At 39.4% G+C, this 15,861-nt stretch overlaps 2 protein-coding genes across 5 annotated transcripts in view; one reads left to right on the top strand and one right to left on the bottom strand.

The window, feature by feature from the left end:
* The window catches only part of LOC101167828 (adenylate cyclase type 2), a 38,698-nt gene extending 36,626 nt beyond the window's left edge, over positions 1-2,072 (bottom strand). For 2 of the 4 annotated variants that reach the window (XM_078935945.1, XM_004079977.5), the window contains exon 1: positions 1,847-2,072. The gene's annotated coding sequence lies outside the window, so the exon portion shown is untranslated. The remainder of the gene's footprint in view (positions 1-1,846) is intronic. The other 2 variants (XM_078935946.1, XM_011487654.4) reach the window with 1 other exon arrangement.
* Positions 2,073-7,654: 5,582 nt separating this feature from the next.
* si:dkeyp-74b6.2 (cerebellin-1) lies at positions 7,655-15,799 on the top strand. The gene is made up of 4 exons (XM_011487655.3): positions 7,655-7,751; positions 9,160-9,676; positions 12,691-12,810; positions 12,932-15,799. The coding sequence occupies exons 2-4, from the start codon at positions 9,380-9,382 to the stop codon at positions 13,127-13,129; spliced, it is 615 nt and encodes a 204-aa protein (XP_011485957.1). The 5' UTR covers positions 7,655-7,751; positions 9,160-9,379; the 3' UTR covers positions 13,130-15,799.
* The last annotated feature ends 62 nt before the right edge of the window (positions 15,800-15,861 follow it).

Below are 15,861 nucleotides of genomic sequence, written 5' to 3'. Positions count from 1 at the left end.
TGCTGGAATGAAAGGCTGGTGACTCACCTCCAACACATCAAAGCATTTCTCTGCTCAGAGTTGGCTCTTCGGCGGGCAGGGCCTTTTCTCTGCGCTAACATTAACAACAAACATCTCTGCTTTTCTGCTCGGAAAAACATTTCAATCCACTTCAGTGATCTAGAAACACACTTGAGAGCCGATTAAACTGTCAGGTTATACCTTTTGCCTCGATGACAGTTTGAATTTGCCACAATTTTACCTGCAAAAACAAATATTTGCTTTCTTTAGACCAGGGGTCTGCAACCGGAGGCCCCGGCCACAAGTGGCTCTTTTCCTCCTCTATTGTGGCTCTTTGTTTGAAGAAAAACAAACCATTTTTCATTTTAAAATGCAATGTATTTCTGGACACATTAAATGAAACATTAGAAGACAACAGTTGGAGCAAAAGGCTTTTGACTTTTTACAAAGTCATACTAAAAAGAATTTGACAGATTTTTGCGTGTTGTGTATAAGTTTAAAAAAATACGGTAAGGGTAGTTATCTCCGATTTTATTTGGTTAGTTAGGTTAAACTTATGACTAAGAAACTGTCAAAAGTTATAAACTGTTAAATATTTTTGAAAAAAATGCTGTTTTCTCTTTATGTTTATGTCGTATTCATATAAAAAACATAATGTTTCTTTTGTAAATCATAATCGTAAAAACAACAAAAATTCAAAGCAGTGCCATAACTTTTTACAGGGTGAAGGGCAACTTTGTGGTTCCTACTGGGTTGTGATCAGTGAGAGTTTGATCTAAACGTCTCTTTAAGTCTTGAGGGTTGCGGACCCCTGCTTTAGACGCTTTGGTGGGGAGTGGGTTCTGAAGCTTTTACAGCTTTTTTTTTTCCAGCTCACGTGAAGCCGTTTTCAACAGAAAAGCAAACCGTTAGCCCCATGCAAGTGAAAAAAAAGTCCCACAATTGGAATCATTGGTAATAATGCCATGTCAGATGTTTGCCAGTGGCCTCAACTTAGCAAAAACATTCAACCTTTTTCCTGTTTTTGCGTTCTCTCTGCCACATCATTTCATGAAGACATAGACTGCACAGATAAGACCAAGTCCAAAATTCAGATGGGCCCAGTACGACCTGCCAGAGTCCAGGCAGTGTTTCAGCTAACTTGAAGAAAATATCCTCACAGTTTTAATTTGAGCAAGCAATTTTAGCATACTTTCAAAAAATTTTCAACCACTTGCCATACTCCTTACCCATTTTTACCGACACTGTAACTTAAAATGTGAAATATTTAAAAATCAACTATGAAAGGATCCAAAAAACTGAACTTTTTATTGCTGGTTCTATTATGTTTTTTCTGCAAGACTCTATCATGGTCTTTCAAACAACCAAAGCCTTGAAGGTTTAACCAACCCAGAAAAAAAATCATCTTGATCCAACTAAAACAAATTCTGAGTTTGATTAAACTTGAAAAACAGATTCTGAGTTTGATTAAACAGATCCATCAGATTCTGGGGTTGAACAAACCAGAACAGAAAGGAAAAATGTTTTTTTGGTAAACAAAATACCTTGTTGAATTTTCTCGAGACTTAAACATGTCTAACCAGGAAAAGAAAAACTCTGAAGAAACGTCAATTATACGAAACGAATCCCAAACATAAGATTAAAAGCAGGTGTGCACGCGGGCATAATCATTTTTATTTAATTTTATCTGACCGCAGCAAAGCGTTTATTTTCAGCAAAACTGAAAGGCGGATGGAGAACTTGAGCATTCAGCCCCGCTGGTGTTTGGGAGAGGTTCTGTAGGTTTCCTGGCTGAATCCCGGAGCAGACGACCGGACCAGAATGTTCCGAGAACGGACTCTCTTACCTGACTCCTCATCACCGTCCACCTGTTGGCTGGACCTCCTCTTCCTCACCGTCACCGCGGAGCTCCGGAGGCCGAACATGGACCTTCACAAGAGGCGGAAAACCCCGAACCGGACAGGACAGAACTGAACTTAACCCTTCAAAACACACTTTTGCTGCCCGAGGAAGTACAAACAAACCTCCGCGCGCGAGGAAGGAGGCAGACGTGAGCGAGCTGTAGGCGTGCACGCGCGTGCGTTGTTCCAACAAATGAAACTAAGAGACCTGTACCTGCCCACTGTCACAATTATACCTAATTTAACTTGTTTAGTAGATTAATTAAATTGCAAATTGATGAAATTTAAACTATAGAAATTATAACAAACAGAATTGATAAATAAATGAGGAACGTACCTGCTGGGACTTTTGGAAGTCTAATATTTACTTCCCAAACAGGAAAAAAAAATCAAAGACTGACTTCCTCTTAACATTTTTGTAATCCAAATCCTCATGAACCGGTCAGGAAATTGCTCCTTTATTCAGTATATTATGAAAAATATGTCTCAATATATCATATAATTAATTATCAATTTATTACATATATTAAATAGAGCGTAAATGCATGCGTCTTTGAGGGTGTGTTGTTTGATACATAGGTTGACCCCAAAGCAGAAAAAGATGTGATGATTGGAGGAGAAAAAACTGAACTTAAAAAAAGCTGCTAAACTCACCTGGTTATCATGGAGGAAGCAGAGATAAGTGGCTGAGTCAGACTCATCTGCTGCAGTGGAAGTACTTTGAGACTTTAAAAAAGATCAAAGATGTTTGCACAAATAAAAGAACAAGTGAAATCAGTGTAAATACAAAAGGGATCAGACAGTTGGAAATAAAACTGAAGAGAGGAAAAATATGAAATAACACAACTTCTTGTTCAGGCTGTAATGTGAAAAAGGGGGGCAGTCGTGCTGCCATATACAGTCATGGAACTTCTTGTCTTAAAGTCTCCAGCTTTCTCAATTATTATTGGGCTATTCCAGGTTATTCCAGATAATTCCAGTAAAGCCTGATCATTCAAAATGTATAACAAAAGGCAATATAAGGGACCAACAAATCAAATGGAAGGGTTTTCAGTCTATCTTGGTTCTAAAAGGCAACATGGAGTAAGACAAACTAAGTGATTAATCAAATTGAGGCAGCCCCACCAATTAGGAAAATTGATCAAACATTTGTATGGTCAAATGCTGTGAAGAGGGCTATTACTAAGAGACTTAATTAGTAAATGTAACTGACTAAACCTTTAATTCATGCCACTGTTGTTATTTAAACATCCAATTCGATTCAATCCACTGCAGTTCACTTCAGGTGACGTTTCACACTTTCCTCGTGTTTCTTCAACATATTCAAGTGTAAATTAAATATGTGTACAAACAAACAAGTAAACAAGAAAAAATGTCAAATCCATTAACATTTTAGTTTCACTGTTGTTTTTCCCCATCAAAATAATAAAAAACGAAAAATTATTCGAACATTCTACCACACTGTATGGTCACATGTCTTTGCTAAATTATAATGGTATAGGTTGATTTGATTGACAACTTTCCTGAGACAGATCAATCTGGTTGGATTGTAGGAATAAAAAAACAGTAAACTGATTAAGTCAGTTAACTCCTACACCCCTGATGAAAAGTCTTCTCTGGATGACTTTTCAGTGTTAGGACATCAGCTGCTTTATTTGGAAGGAGACAGCTCCATTCAGATCTTTCTCCTCAGCTGTTTCTGACTCACCTCTTTCCCAGTGAAGTAATATTTCTCTATATTGCGAATTGGAGGTGTTTTATGGTCTCAGCAAACATGCATGTTTATTCTGCAGGTTTATTGCTCCATGCAGCTGCTCTCATGGGTTCTGCTTGTGGCTCTGGTGTACCGGTCAGCAGCAGGTTCCATGTTAAATGCTGTTTTCCCCCAGTTTGCCTGAATCAATCTGGACTGCAAAGTTTTGGGGCAGAGTGGGGGTGGCACTGAGGGCGGGGGGGGGGTCACTAAAACAACAGCAGAGAGAGAGAGAGGCAAACAAGCTTGAACTTCAGAAGTAAGGGATTAAAGTTCTCTGGTTTTTGAAAATGAAAGAAGAATTGCTAAACATCCTTCATCAAGTGTTTCAGCTCTTCCTGTGGGTGGATCACACCTCCAGAAACGAGAAGCCATTGAAGCCAGAGCTTTTCATTACTGACATGCTTAAAAGTCCTCCCTGCCTCGCTCAGGACGTTCCTAAATTAGGCGTTCAGTCTGTTGTTGAGTGCTCACCAAACCAGTTCCCTGTGATTCTATTCTGGGCAAGTTTCCTCTGTGGAGTCAAAAACCTTTTCTCATGTGTGGCATCCAAATGAAGCAGACGTCACTGCAGTGACACAGAAGCAAGGCCAGTCTATTGTAAAGCAAACATTTTCATTGGGAACGCCCCCCCTTCCGTACGCATCCCTGCTCCTTTGATGTCCTCAAAAAGAGAAAATCCTCAACCGTCCATCCCTTTTTTGAGCATTATGGGAACTTTGGAGGGTCCCGAAGCAGAGGCTCCACTCAGGTCAGCACTAGCACGGAGCTTCCTGGTTTCAGAAAAAGTTACATCAGCTGTTGGGAAACAGTCAGAAACAGGAAGCTGCTCTTGTTGTCATACATATCTGTACTCGTTATTTCACTGTCAAATCTTGTGTCTTTTTGGACAAACTTCTGCATGTGTTTGTCTTTCTCTATGTTCTTTTATTGGTCTTTGTCCCTGGTAAAAAATAGTGTCTATATTCTCAGATCCATCTCTAAACTGAGGGCCATTCTTCCAAAATCTGACCTGGCTGGAAGTCGTCATCCAAGCTTTAATTTCCTCTCATTTAGATTATTGCAACTCTCCATCTGCCTTAACAAATCTGCTGTCACCCGTCTCCAACTTGTCCACAATTGGACAGCAAGGTTTTTAACAGGTACCAGTGGAAGGGCACACCAGTTTTACATTGGTTACTGCTTGAATTAAGAATTGGTTTTAAAATCTTAGTGTTTACTTTTACTGCTCTCAATTATATTTCTGATCTGCTGACTCACTAGATCTCTAATCGATCTTTCCGGTCCCCAGACCAAAATCTCCTAAAAGTCCAGAGAACCAAGTTTAAACTTCATGGAGACCTGTCCTTTCAAGCTGCAGCCCCTAGACTCTGGCATGTCCTGCCTTTGACATTCTGTGTGGCTGAACCTGTTGGTTCCTTTAAAAAAGAAGACATTTTAATTCAGACTGAATTTTAGTTAACTTTTACTTCTGACTGGCTTTTACTTTTTCTCCTAAGATGTTTCGCTCATTTATTTTAGCACATTTGTGTTGCCTTTTTAGTATGCCTTGTGAAGCATTATAAAGTGCTTAAATACATTTCTTCTTCTTTCTTCCATAAAAACTGCTCCACCCCAAAGGACCCCCCCTTTCTTTTTCCAAGGATACAAATTCTATTTTTCCATCGCAACTATGTTGAGAACTTTCTGCACAACATTCTAAATTTTTCTCCACAACAGTTGCATGTAGTTTATGAAAGACCCACTTCAATGAAAATAGTGTTTTTAGTGTTTTTTTACATGTTCATGTGATGGAGGACATTTATAAAGAAGATTAAGCTTAAAATTGCATTTCTGAGTATTTCTTTATTCAAATTATTGTGAATCCGGAGCAGAATAAAAAATGCTGCCTGAAAAAGCTTGTAGTTGTGATGTAGAATCTAAAATGACGAGCTTCAAGCTCCCTGCTCCGCTCTATTCTGATCCATCCACTTGCAGACAAATGGATTCATTTACGTCTTTGTTGTACTCGCCTGAGCTGGAATCTGGATCAAAACTGGACGTCTGTATTGCTCCAATATTGCTCGCCATCTTTGTTGCACCACTTATGTTCGGTTGGAGGGGCTGTAAAATAGTGGGAGAGGAAATGAACAGATAGATGGAAAATGGGGGAAGGTTTACTCCGCACCAACAGTTCCGTCCACAACTCAGAGGTGAATTTATAATGAACTCCTGCCGCTTTGCAGAAACTGTCCTAGAAAACAACACTGGTCTTTTTTAATCTGGCTAAAAATGGCATAATCATGATTTAAAAAAAACTGGGAATGCTTTTACAATAGATGAAAGGATGGCAGAAGAGGTCTGAACTTTAATGGCCTCTTTCTAAAGCCTTGGTTCTTTCGTTTGGTTTGAGCTGGAGATCACTAATCAAACAAAATCCACTAATCCTGCAGTTTTCAGGCTCTGATCTGAAAGCTGCAGCACAATCACATATCATGAGCCTCCCACTGCCATGCTTGACAGTCAGTAAGTTCAAGATTTTTTTTGTCTTGGCTTTCTTTAGAACTGTGCCTGGCCATTTCAGAGGCTTAGCTCAAAAATGCTGTATTTCTGGTGAGTCATACTTTGCACTTCCACTCAAATAGATTTAAAATATGTTTAGGGTCACCTCAGAATTACTTCAGGGTTAGTCTTGTTCCTAGAGTGTACAGTGGAGGAACTTCCACAGAAACAAAACATGAGAACTGTACATTGTGTATATGAAATACCAAAGTTGAACCTGACTCAATTGTGGCATTAAATATACACAATGTACTACCCATCGAAAAGTTTGGTGTATTTAAAACAGTATTTTTTCATATTTAGAAAAACTTAAATCACACAAAAGTTTTAACTTTGGCTTCTATTTGTAAAACACCTGAACTGTTTTGCTGTGAAAAAAGTTCAAATTGGACTATTTGTAACATATAACCCTTGTGCTATCTTAGATGAACACATCCTTACATTGACGTGTTCTCCCTATCAGGACAAAGGTGGACGAAGGTGGAAAGATTTCATGTAATCCATGGACACCAGTGAAGATCACAAATCATTGAAGAAAAAAGGTTCAACACACTGTCTAGTGGGTAAAAACGACCCAACTCCCAATGTTAAAGTGCCTAGAATAGCACAAGAGTTAAAACTCTTACAAGTCTGGCCTCTGGTGGAAACAAAGAGGAACATCAAGTCCTTTTATGTTGCTGTAGAAAAACTGATTTGTTTTGCTGAAATCTTGATCTTTTTGGGAAAAAGCACAATTTTAAATGAAATACTAAAGATCAGTAAAAATTGTTTCGAAAACATAAATGATCTGTAAGAATGAAGCATTGTATCAGAAATACAACAGTCTAAAGACACATATGAGAAAAGTAGATGGAAAAAACAGAAATTTAGCTGTTTTTCTTTTTCTAATTTACTCATTTATTTATGACTTCAGGAGATTCTTTTTCAAACTTCCAGCTCGTTCCAAGAGCAAAGGCGCTTGTTTCATGCTGTGAACATCTCATCTCAATAAGATGCTGCTTATTGCTCAAGAAACATTTGGTGCCCCTATTAGAAACAAATGGTTGCATTTTGTGCCCAGCCTTAATTAAATAAAACCAAGTCTTTAATTTACTGTATGCTTGGGCTGTAAAGCATGTTCTGTTAGTGAGGACTCTTTGTTGCAGATTCTTTATTTTTAGGGTTTTTGTGCTTTTTTTTCTATGTAATCATTGATTTGTTTTTTACTGGTTGTTTGTTGAGCAACACTTTTTTTTTCTTCCTTTGTTATCTTTCTTCTTTTATTGTTCATGCAAAACATCAGTTGCTAATTAATGAGTTATTGTCAATTGTGTGTGATGCTACGTTGTCTCTTTTTTGTGCAAAAGGCTTAAACAAAGAACAGACATACACCATAGATGAAAATGAACATATGCAGCAGCAGGAGGTTCTTGGATCACCGTCAGAAGGAGGAGGAGGAAGAGGAGGAGGAGGAGGAGGAGGAGGAGGAGGAGGAGGAGGAGGAGAGCAGATTAAGCTTAGGTATTTGAAAAGGAAATGCTCTGACGGGCTCGAAGCTGTTTGTAGCAGCAGATGAGGTAGGTTGTTTTCTGGGTGTTTGTCTTCTGTGCATTGTGTTGCCATTGTTTTTGGTGTGTTGTTATCATTGACACATCTGTGTTATCATTATTGATCTTTCTTTTGGTTGTTGGTTTTACTTCTACTTTAGAAATATTTTTTTCTGAGCTGAGATCAATCAGAAACCTTTCAGATTTTCTCAAACGGTTGTTTTTTTCATTTGATTTCTGCTTCATTTAATGTTTAAAAATGTAGGCATGGGTGTGTTGGTGTGTTTGCGTGTGTTGGTGTGCATGTGTGTGGGGGGGTTGTTGTTTACTCACAGATGGCCTCTCTGTTAGTGCTGAGATAGTGCTGGTCCACACCCCTTAAGTCCAGTTGACAGGACTGGTTCAGGCCAGAATGTGATGCTGTGACCAGCCCTGCTTCAGTGGGGCATGCAGCTGTCAGTCCCAATAAGGTTCTGCACTCTGAACCAGTTCTGACTTACGGATCTCATCCATCTTTGCAGGTTTTGGATGTTTTCTATGTTGGTCAAATGAGCGAGGCCTGTCAGTAAGTCTGTTAAATGCAAAAAGAAAGAGTCACAAGAAGCCATTTGTGTGTTTTCTCTTTCCATTTGCGAAGAAGAAAAAGTGGGGGAAGAAACGTGTCAAAAGTAAGATCTGAGTTTACCATGGCTCCCTTTGAGCCAATGAGCATGAGCTTTGGGTGTTAACAAGTGGATGACATCACAGATAAAAGCAGCAGAAATTAGCTTCCTTTGGGAACGGGGTCTTTGAAAATTGTTGGGTGAAGCTCAGAGTAGAAATGCCGCAACTGGAAAGATTTATGGATGGATGAACTCATACGCGGCTAGAATGGATGGAAAGAAATTAATAAATCAGACGATGTATGAATGACTAAATGTTTAGACGGATGGATGAATTTTTGGATTTTTGGATGAATGGTTGGTTTGGTAATGAAGAAATAGATGAACTTGAAAAGGATACATTGACAGCATAATTAATGGATAACAAGATGGATGGATAGACAAATGGATGAATAAATAAATAAATAAATAAATGTATAGTTTGATGGGTTGATGGACAACTAGATGGATGGAAAGATAGGTTAATGATGGATGAATTTGTAGATGTATTAAAGTATTAAAACAACAGCATATAGGGTAATCGATGGATAGATGGATGGATGAATGGATAGACAAATAGATGGATGGGTTTATGGATGACTGATGACAGACAGATAGAGAAACAGATGGATAATTAGCTAAATGTAAGTGAATGAATGGATGGATGAATTTCTAAACAGTTAAACAGATAGATAATTGGATGGAAGGATGATTGGATGCATTCACATCTTATGTGTTTGCATGTGTCACAGTGTTGGTGTTTGGAGAACTTGAATCTTTTCTCTTCTTTCTGTCAGGCTGGGAGCTCTGGAAAACTTTGGACTTTGTGTCACGGTTTGGTCACTGTTCATACATGAACATCAACCTTTGGTACTCTTCGTAGATGGCATCCTCAAGCCAGAGTGGGGGAGCGTTTAGCCAAGGACTTAAAGACCTTGTTCTTTCACAGCTGAAATGACAACCTTGCTGTAAAATAAGAATTGAAAGATCAAAGGCAGCTCATCCTAGTTGGGAACCATGCTCAGTCGGTGTCTGCCCCTTCCAGTGCCCTCGGCCTTCTTTATTGCTGCCCTGATGCTTCTTTGTCCCTGGAGTCTGTTGGAGGTTTGCGGCCAGAATGAGACAGAGCCCATTGTTCTAGAGGGAAAGTGTCTGGTTGTGTGTGATTCCACCCCTTCCGCGGAGCCATCTGGTAACGCTCTTGGCATGTCAGCGAGGTCTGGAACGGGACGGGTGGCATTTTCAGCCATCCGCAACACCAACCATGAGCCGTCAGAGATGAGCAACCGCACCATGACCATCTACTTTGACCAGGTATCTAAGAAATACATGAATGTGAGCTTTGCCCGCTCAGATAAAGGATGCCCTTTCTGCAACCTCTGTGGGGTTTGGAGCCCTCTGCAGGTGTGTAAGGTCAGCTTCTCTGCTGCAGTTTGTAACCACTGACTGTATATAAGCACTGGACCAGGTGACCACTCCCCCCCGACGTTCCAAATAGTAAGTTCTCACTGGTTCCAAATCTCATATACTTCTATTAAGAAATAAACAGCCATTACTCAGTCATTCTACTTGTCAGAATAACCATTCTTGCTTCGCTTTAAAAAAACAAACATGTTCTTGATAATTCAGATTTTTTAAATATTTTCTTTTGTGATGCAAGTTATTCTAGTTAAAAACTGCCCAATCAGATTCCTCAATAAGAGTTTGTGCTCCTCCCTGGCCTTAAAGTACAACATTTGAAATGTTTGATTGACAGATTCTCTCGAGTTTGCTTTCAGGTGGTAGGGGTGTGGTCTTCCGACATACTAACTTCTTATTGGAGAAAGTGTTTGCCATAGAAAAGTTGACTCCAGTGATATGCACTAACTGAGTCCAGAGTCCATAACATAACATGAATATAACATAAAAAATACATAAATAAAATATATACACTTTTAAAAAATTGTTTAAAAAAAATTAGTATTAATTTTTAGACTTGCTTATTCTGATTACTTTTTCTGTGTGGGTTCTCAACGTTTCAAAAAAGTAGCGAATTTACGGATGTCCTGTTCAAATACACGATACAGTTGCAGGTGGGGCATCGGCAGCCCATGCCTGCCGTGTGCCCAGACTGCACCGCACACACTAACTAGAGCTGGACTTTACTGTTTTGGTCTTTCTATCATCATTAAAGACCCTTTATTTTCAATAACTGTATTTGCTCATTTCTACCCAACTGTCTTCTTTTCCTGTAGAAATGCGAATTAAAGAAATCCACGAGGTGAGGGTCGCAGTGCATGTGCCTCAAGGTTGAGGGCACTGGTGATACCAAAGAATTGCGGTATCACCAGTGGTGGTAGCACAATTTAGTGGTAGCAAGTCAAGAAGGGGTGTAACGATTTTTGAACAACAATTTAATTAGATATTTGTGGCTGCCGATTGGATTCACTTTCAATTTTGGTTCATTTTAAACAATCTGATTGACTGATCTAAAATGGATCCAGGACATCTTCATCCAAACTTCAACCAGTGTGACTCAGAGAGAAATACCTGCAGGTGAAGTTTTCCAGATTCCTTGGATTTCATGCAAGATAATTAAGTGTAAATTAAATATGTAAACAAACAAACAAACAAACAAACAAACAAGTAAACAAGAACTAATGGCAAATCCATTGACATTTTATTTTCCTAGATTTCAGCCCACTGTTGTGTTTCCCCATCTAAATAATACAAACAGAACATTATTAGAACATTCTACTACACTGTATGGTCATTTCTTTTCTAAATTCAAAGTCTTCCCACACATTAATAATAGATTGTTCATTTTTTGCTGCCATCACATGTGAGTTGTCCACTGTGATGCACTCGGTTGTTACGTTAAAGATGAATAAACCAACCATGTGTCAATCCAAATAATATTTTCCAAGACTGATTCTATTAACATTCTCTATCATTTCTAAATTATTCTTTAATGGTGTTGGTCGATTCGATTCTGCATCAGACAGATCGATCTGGTTTGATCCTATGGTTAGAAATCGATTCATTAATCAATCAAATTGGAACAGCACTAAAGTCTAGTGCAACCTTCCAGTTATTCTTTAATATTGTTTAGCATCATCTTCTAAATGGAGGATTACGTGTCTAAACTCAGGAATTTGCTTAGACATGTCAATTGGAAGGAACGGCACATGGACCTCATTTACAAGTGAAAGTTAGCCAGTAATAATAATAATTTTAGTGATTATGGGCGACAGTGGCTCAGGTGGTTGAGCGGGTCGTCCAATGATCGAAGGGTTGGCGGCTCGATCCCCGCTCCCACCAGCCAAAATGTCGTTGTGTCCTTGGGCAAGACACTTCACCCTCCCTGCCTCCAGTGTGGCTCCACTGGTGTGTGAATGCGCATGAATGCTCCCGGTGATGGTCAGAGGGGCCGTAGGCGCGAAATGGCAGCCACGCCTCTGTCAGTCTGCCCCAGGGCAGCTGTGGCTACAACCGTAGCTTACCATCACCAAGTATGAATGAGGAGTGAATGAATAATGGACATAATGTAAGCGCTTTGGGTGTCTTGAAAAGCGCAGATAAATCCAATCCATTATTATTATTATTATTATTATTGTTCTAAGCTACAGTTTGTATATGGAAAAGAAATGTTGACATGAAATTTTAAACAACACACTAACTCTTGCCAATCAGATGGTGAATAAGCTCTTCTGTAGGGTTATTTGCAAGTAAATCTGGCTGATGATGTCAGTGCCTCACCAGCCCGGAACGTCACTGCACGTCCCTGGTTAACTCAGACCGACTTGGACCAATCACTGCTTACTGACATTGTATGGCTCCAACATGCCAACATGTCTATCTTAAAAAAAAGGCAACAGAACTGACTTAATTTAAACTAAGCCAGAAATAAACCATTTTCCATGTCACACGCACTTGGTCCTGTTCTCATATACAGTCAATGTTCGTAACCTGCAGACAGTAGCTTCAAATAGAGAGATTTTGATTAAGTGATGCAAAATAAACTTTTTTTTCTTGCTAGTATTTATGGGAATTCAGTTGCTTATTACAACAGTGAACCTTTTAAAGCATGGTAGATCGGTCCAAAGTAGTACATGTTTTTAGTGACAACCAGCACCAGAAAAGAATAGCACACATTGGCTTGGAGACTAGAGGACACAAAGACCTAATCAACTGCGGACTAGAGGAACTGAGGAGCAACAAACAGAAACAGCTGAAACTACAAACTGGTGTGACTGTGAGGAACAGAAGATTAAAGATGACTCAACTTAAGAACCACAACTTTGACAATACTGAGCTCAGTTTCTTTCTTCTTGTGGTTTATTCATCAGATCTTGGTAAATGTTGGTGCCCATTTTGACCCAGCGAGGAGCATCTTTGTAGCACCCAGGAAAGGTGTGTACAGCTTCAGCTTTCATGTTGTCAAAGCTTACAACCGGCAGACCATTCAGGTAGGAGCTCTACTTCTGAGGATGGGTGACATTCCAGAAACATTCTCTTCAGAAATCCCTCTTTGTGGCTAATGGCTGTTGTTCTCTGTGTCCTCTGCTGCTGCTCTTCTCTGTCCTCTAGGTGAGTTTGGTTCTTAACGGGTGGCCGGTGATCTCTGCTTTTGCTGGTGACCAGGATGTGACCAGAGAAGCAGCCACCAATGCTGGGTTGGTGATGATGGAGCGAGGAGACAAGGCTGCACTGAAGCTGGAGAGAGGGAACCTGATGGGGGGGTGGAAATACTCCACCTTCTCTGGGTTCCTGGTGTTTCCCTTGTAGTCCTTGTTCAGGCTGGCCTTGAGCGAGACTGTTTCAGAAGGATTGTGGGTATTTTTGTCATGTTGTAATACAGGATGGAGAGGCGTTGGATATCCTTCCACCATGTAAGCTTAGCCTGTCAAATGTCCATTGTGTTAGCTCATAAGTTCACAAGTACTGTAATAGAGGACATTTTGTGATCTCTTTATTTTACAGTTTAGAAAAGGGTGCGGCATTCAGAATGAAAGGTGATTGTCAAATTTTCTCTAAAATGCATTCCACTAACTCACTGTTAGGTTTGTTCTACCTTTTCATGTAGTAAGGCCTATCTTAACTTTTTGTCCACTTTTGGAAAGCTGCCTCGGTGATGTCATTTCCTGTTAATCTACATTCACTCCGGACATGTGGCGCATTCAAGAATCCACTAAACACGCGTGCAGCCCATGTTGTTCACATTGGACAAGCAAAGAAGGGCTTCATTCATTTTCTGCTGTTCACTAGTGCACGTCTGCCACCTAGAGTTGGAAGAGGATTGATGGGAAATGTTAAAGCAGAGCAAATCTTGTGAATCTTGGTCCAGGTTATTTGTTTCACAGCTCTATTCCGATATCTGAAAGATTTGGTGTCATATAATTCCGGCAGGACACAAACCACAATTATTAATTTCTCCTTCATGATCAATTTTCAAAAGGTTGGCACTTCTGTGATTTAGAAGGAACGCCATCCAAACAGTGGTCAAAGCTTGACCTGATTTAACTTTTAATGTACATTCAACTGCCAAGTGTTTTGTACGTAGAGCCTGAAAATGGTCGGAGAAACTTGCATAGATACACGTGAGCATGAGAGTTTTGAATGCATAAACACGCGTTTATATTGACTTTTCTGTGGCATTGATGACTTGAACATGCATTGCCGAGGGTAGTGTGAGCGTAACTTAAGATCACAAAGCTAAAATGCAGTGTTAAAATCAAACCTGAGTGAGTTTTGATGCGGCTTTTTTTGGCTTGTAAGCAACATTTCCATTGATAATCATTTTAAAGTTCTCCAGCAGAATGAGACCTTTAGAAGGTTGTTCTTATTGGAGTAGCTAAGCAGGATTCAGTTTAGTGATGCTGGAAAACAAAGAAGAGGTTTTAATTTGAACTTTTTAAATACTTTGTTAAAACATTTTTTAAAACATATTTTTTTTCTTTTTTGCTGTCTTTGTTAGATCCCCCCATCTCACCTACAGACGCTTACACTGCGAAGACGCACGTCCAATTATATTTTGCTTTGAATCCGTTTATCTCTGGAAGGCTTCTGACTCTGTTTTATGCTAAATAACTGCATGTTTAAGGATGCATGCTCAGGAATCTGTCTGTCACGTATGACGGCAGTGTTAGGAGTACTACATTACAAAGTTATCGTGGTAACTAACGTAGTGTAAAGCATTACTAACCGACTGTCAGCAATGTTTTCCCCGGTTGTGTTGTTTTATCCCAAAATTTGATTATTTAAAGTAAAAATAAACAGAAATTGATGAAACATAAAAAATCTGACATTTTGTAAGAAATTCTCTTTTTTGTTAGCGGTCATTGCTGCCTGAAGATGGCAATAGAGGGTTAAGAAACATCTTTGGGTTTTAAAGATCCACTCCAATCAACTTTTGATCTACTGTAAAAGTAGTATCTTAATTATGAATATGCCTTTTTACCGGTAGTCTAAATAAAAAATCATGTGTCATTTTCTAGGACATAGTTTCTGCAGAGTGACAGGAGTTCATTAGAAATTTGATTCCCATTTTTGGGAATCCGAATGTTGGTGAAGAGCCCCCCTCTCCTCCTCCCGTTATCTCACAGCCCTCCACACCCCCAACCTAACTATCAATATTGGAGCTATCCAGCGATACAGTTTAGACTAGAGCCTAATATCAGCTCAGATGAGCTAAACAAAGACGTACATGGATCTAGTCGTGTACAAGTGGATGCATCGGAATGGAACAGGCAGCTTGTGGCCTGTGTATTTTCTATGTCACCAATGGGCTCTTTTTTTTCTCTTCAATTTTTTCGTCTGCTCCTGATTTACAACAATTTGAATAAAGAAATAATCATAAACACAATTTGAAGCTTAATTTCTTAATATTAGTCCAGCATCATTAGAAAGATGCCACAAGAACATGTTAAAACCCCAAATCCCAATTTGTGATTCTTAAATAATCAAAATTTGGAGGACAAACATTTTCACTCTGAGTTTGTGGCCAAGTAGGAAGAGGGGAATGTGAGTCAAGGACTAGTTACGTCCAGAACCAGAAGAAAAGACGTCAAACAGTGCTAGCAATTCTAAGTTACTAAGGGTGTAATGATAAATCGATTCATATTCCTATATTCCAACGAGATCAATCTGTCTGAGGCAAGTTGTTGATCTTACATTTTAGACTAAAGGTGTCCTGGATCGATTTTAGGTCAGTGAATCGGATCGTTCAAAATGAACCGATATTGACTATTAATCAGATCAGCAGCCACAAAATATGATATGTATCGAATCGCTGTTAAAATGAATCGTTACACCCCTAAAAATTACAAATGACCCCTGCTGAGAAAACAACCTACAGATGTGTGCCATCATGTCAGCTCCAGGGTGCATGTGCTGGAGTGTGCACGACATGTTTTGTGACCCTCCTGAACTTAAAGAGAATAAACTGTTGACATTGAAGTTCCTGTGCTGTCCTGCTGTGTCTGACACCAATCCACATTTCCAGTTCGGGTTTAAGACTG

The sequence above is a fragment of the Oryzias latipes genome, chromosome 18, assembly GCF_053564925.1.
Source record: "Oryzias latipes strain Hd-rR chromosome 18, Olatipes_Hd-rR_3.1".
Lineage (NCBI taxonomy): Eukaryota > Metazoa > Chordata > Actinopteri > Beloniformes > Adrianichthyidae > Oryzias > Oryzias latipes.
Note: the sequence above shows the minus strand (reverse complement) of the source record. Positions and strands in the feature narration are given on the sequence as shown.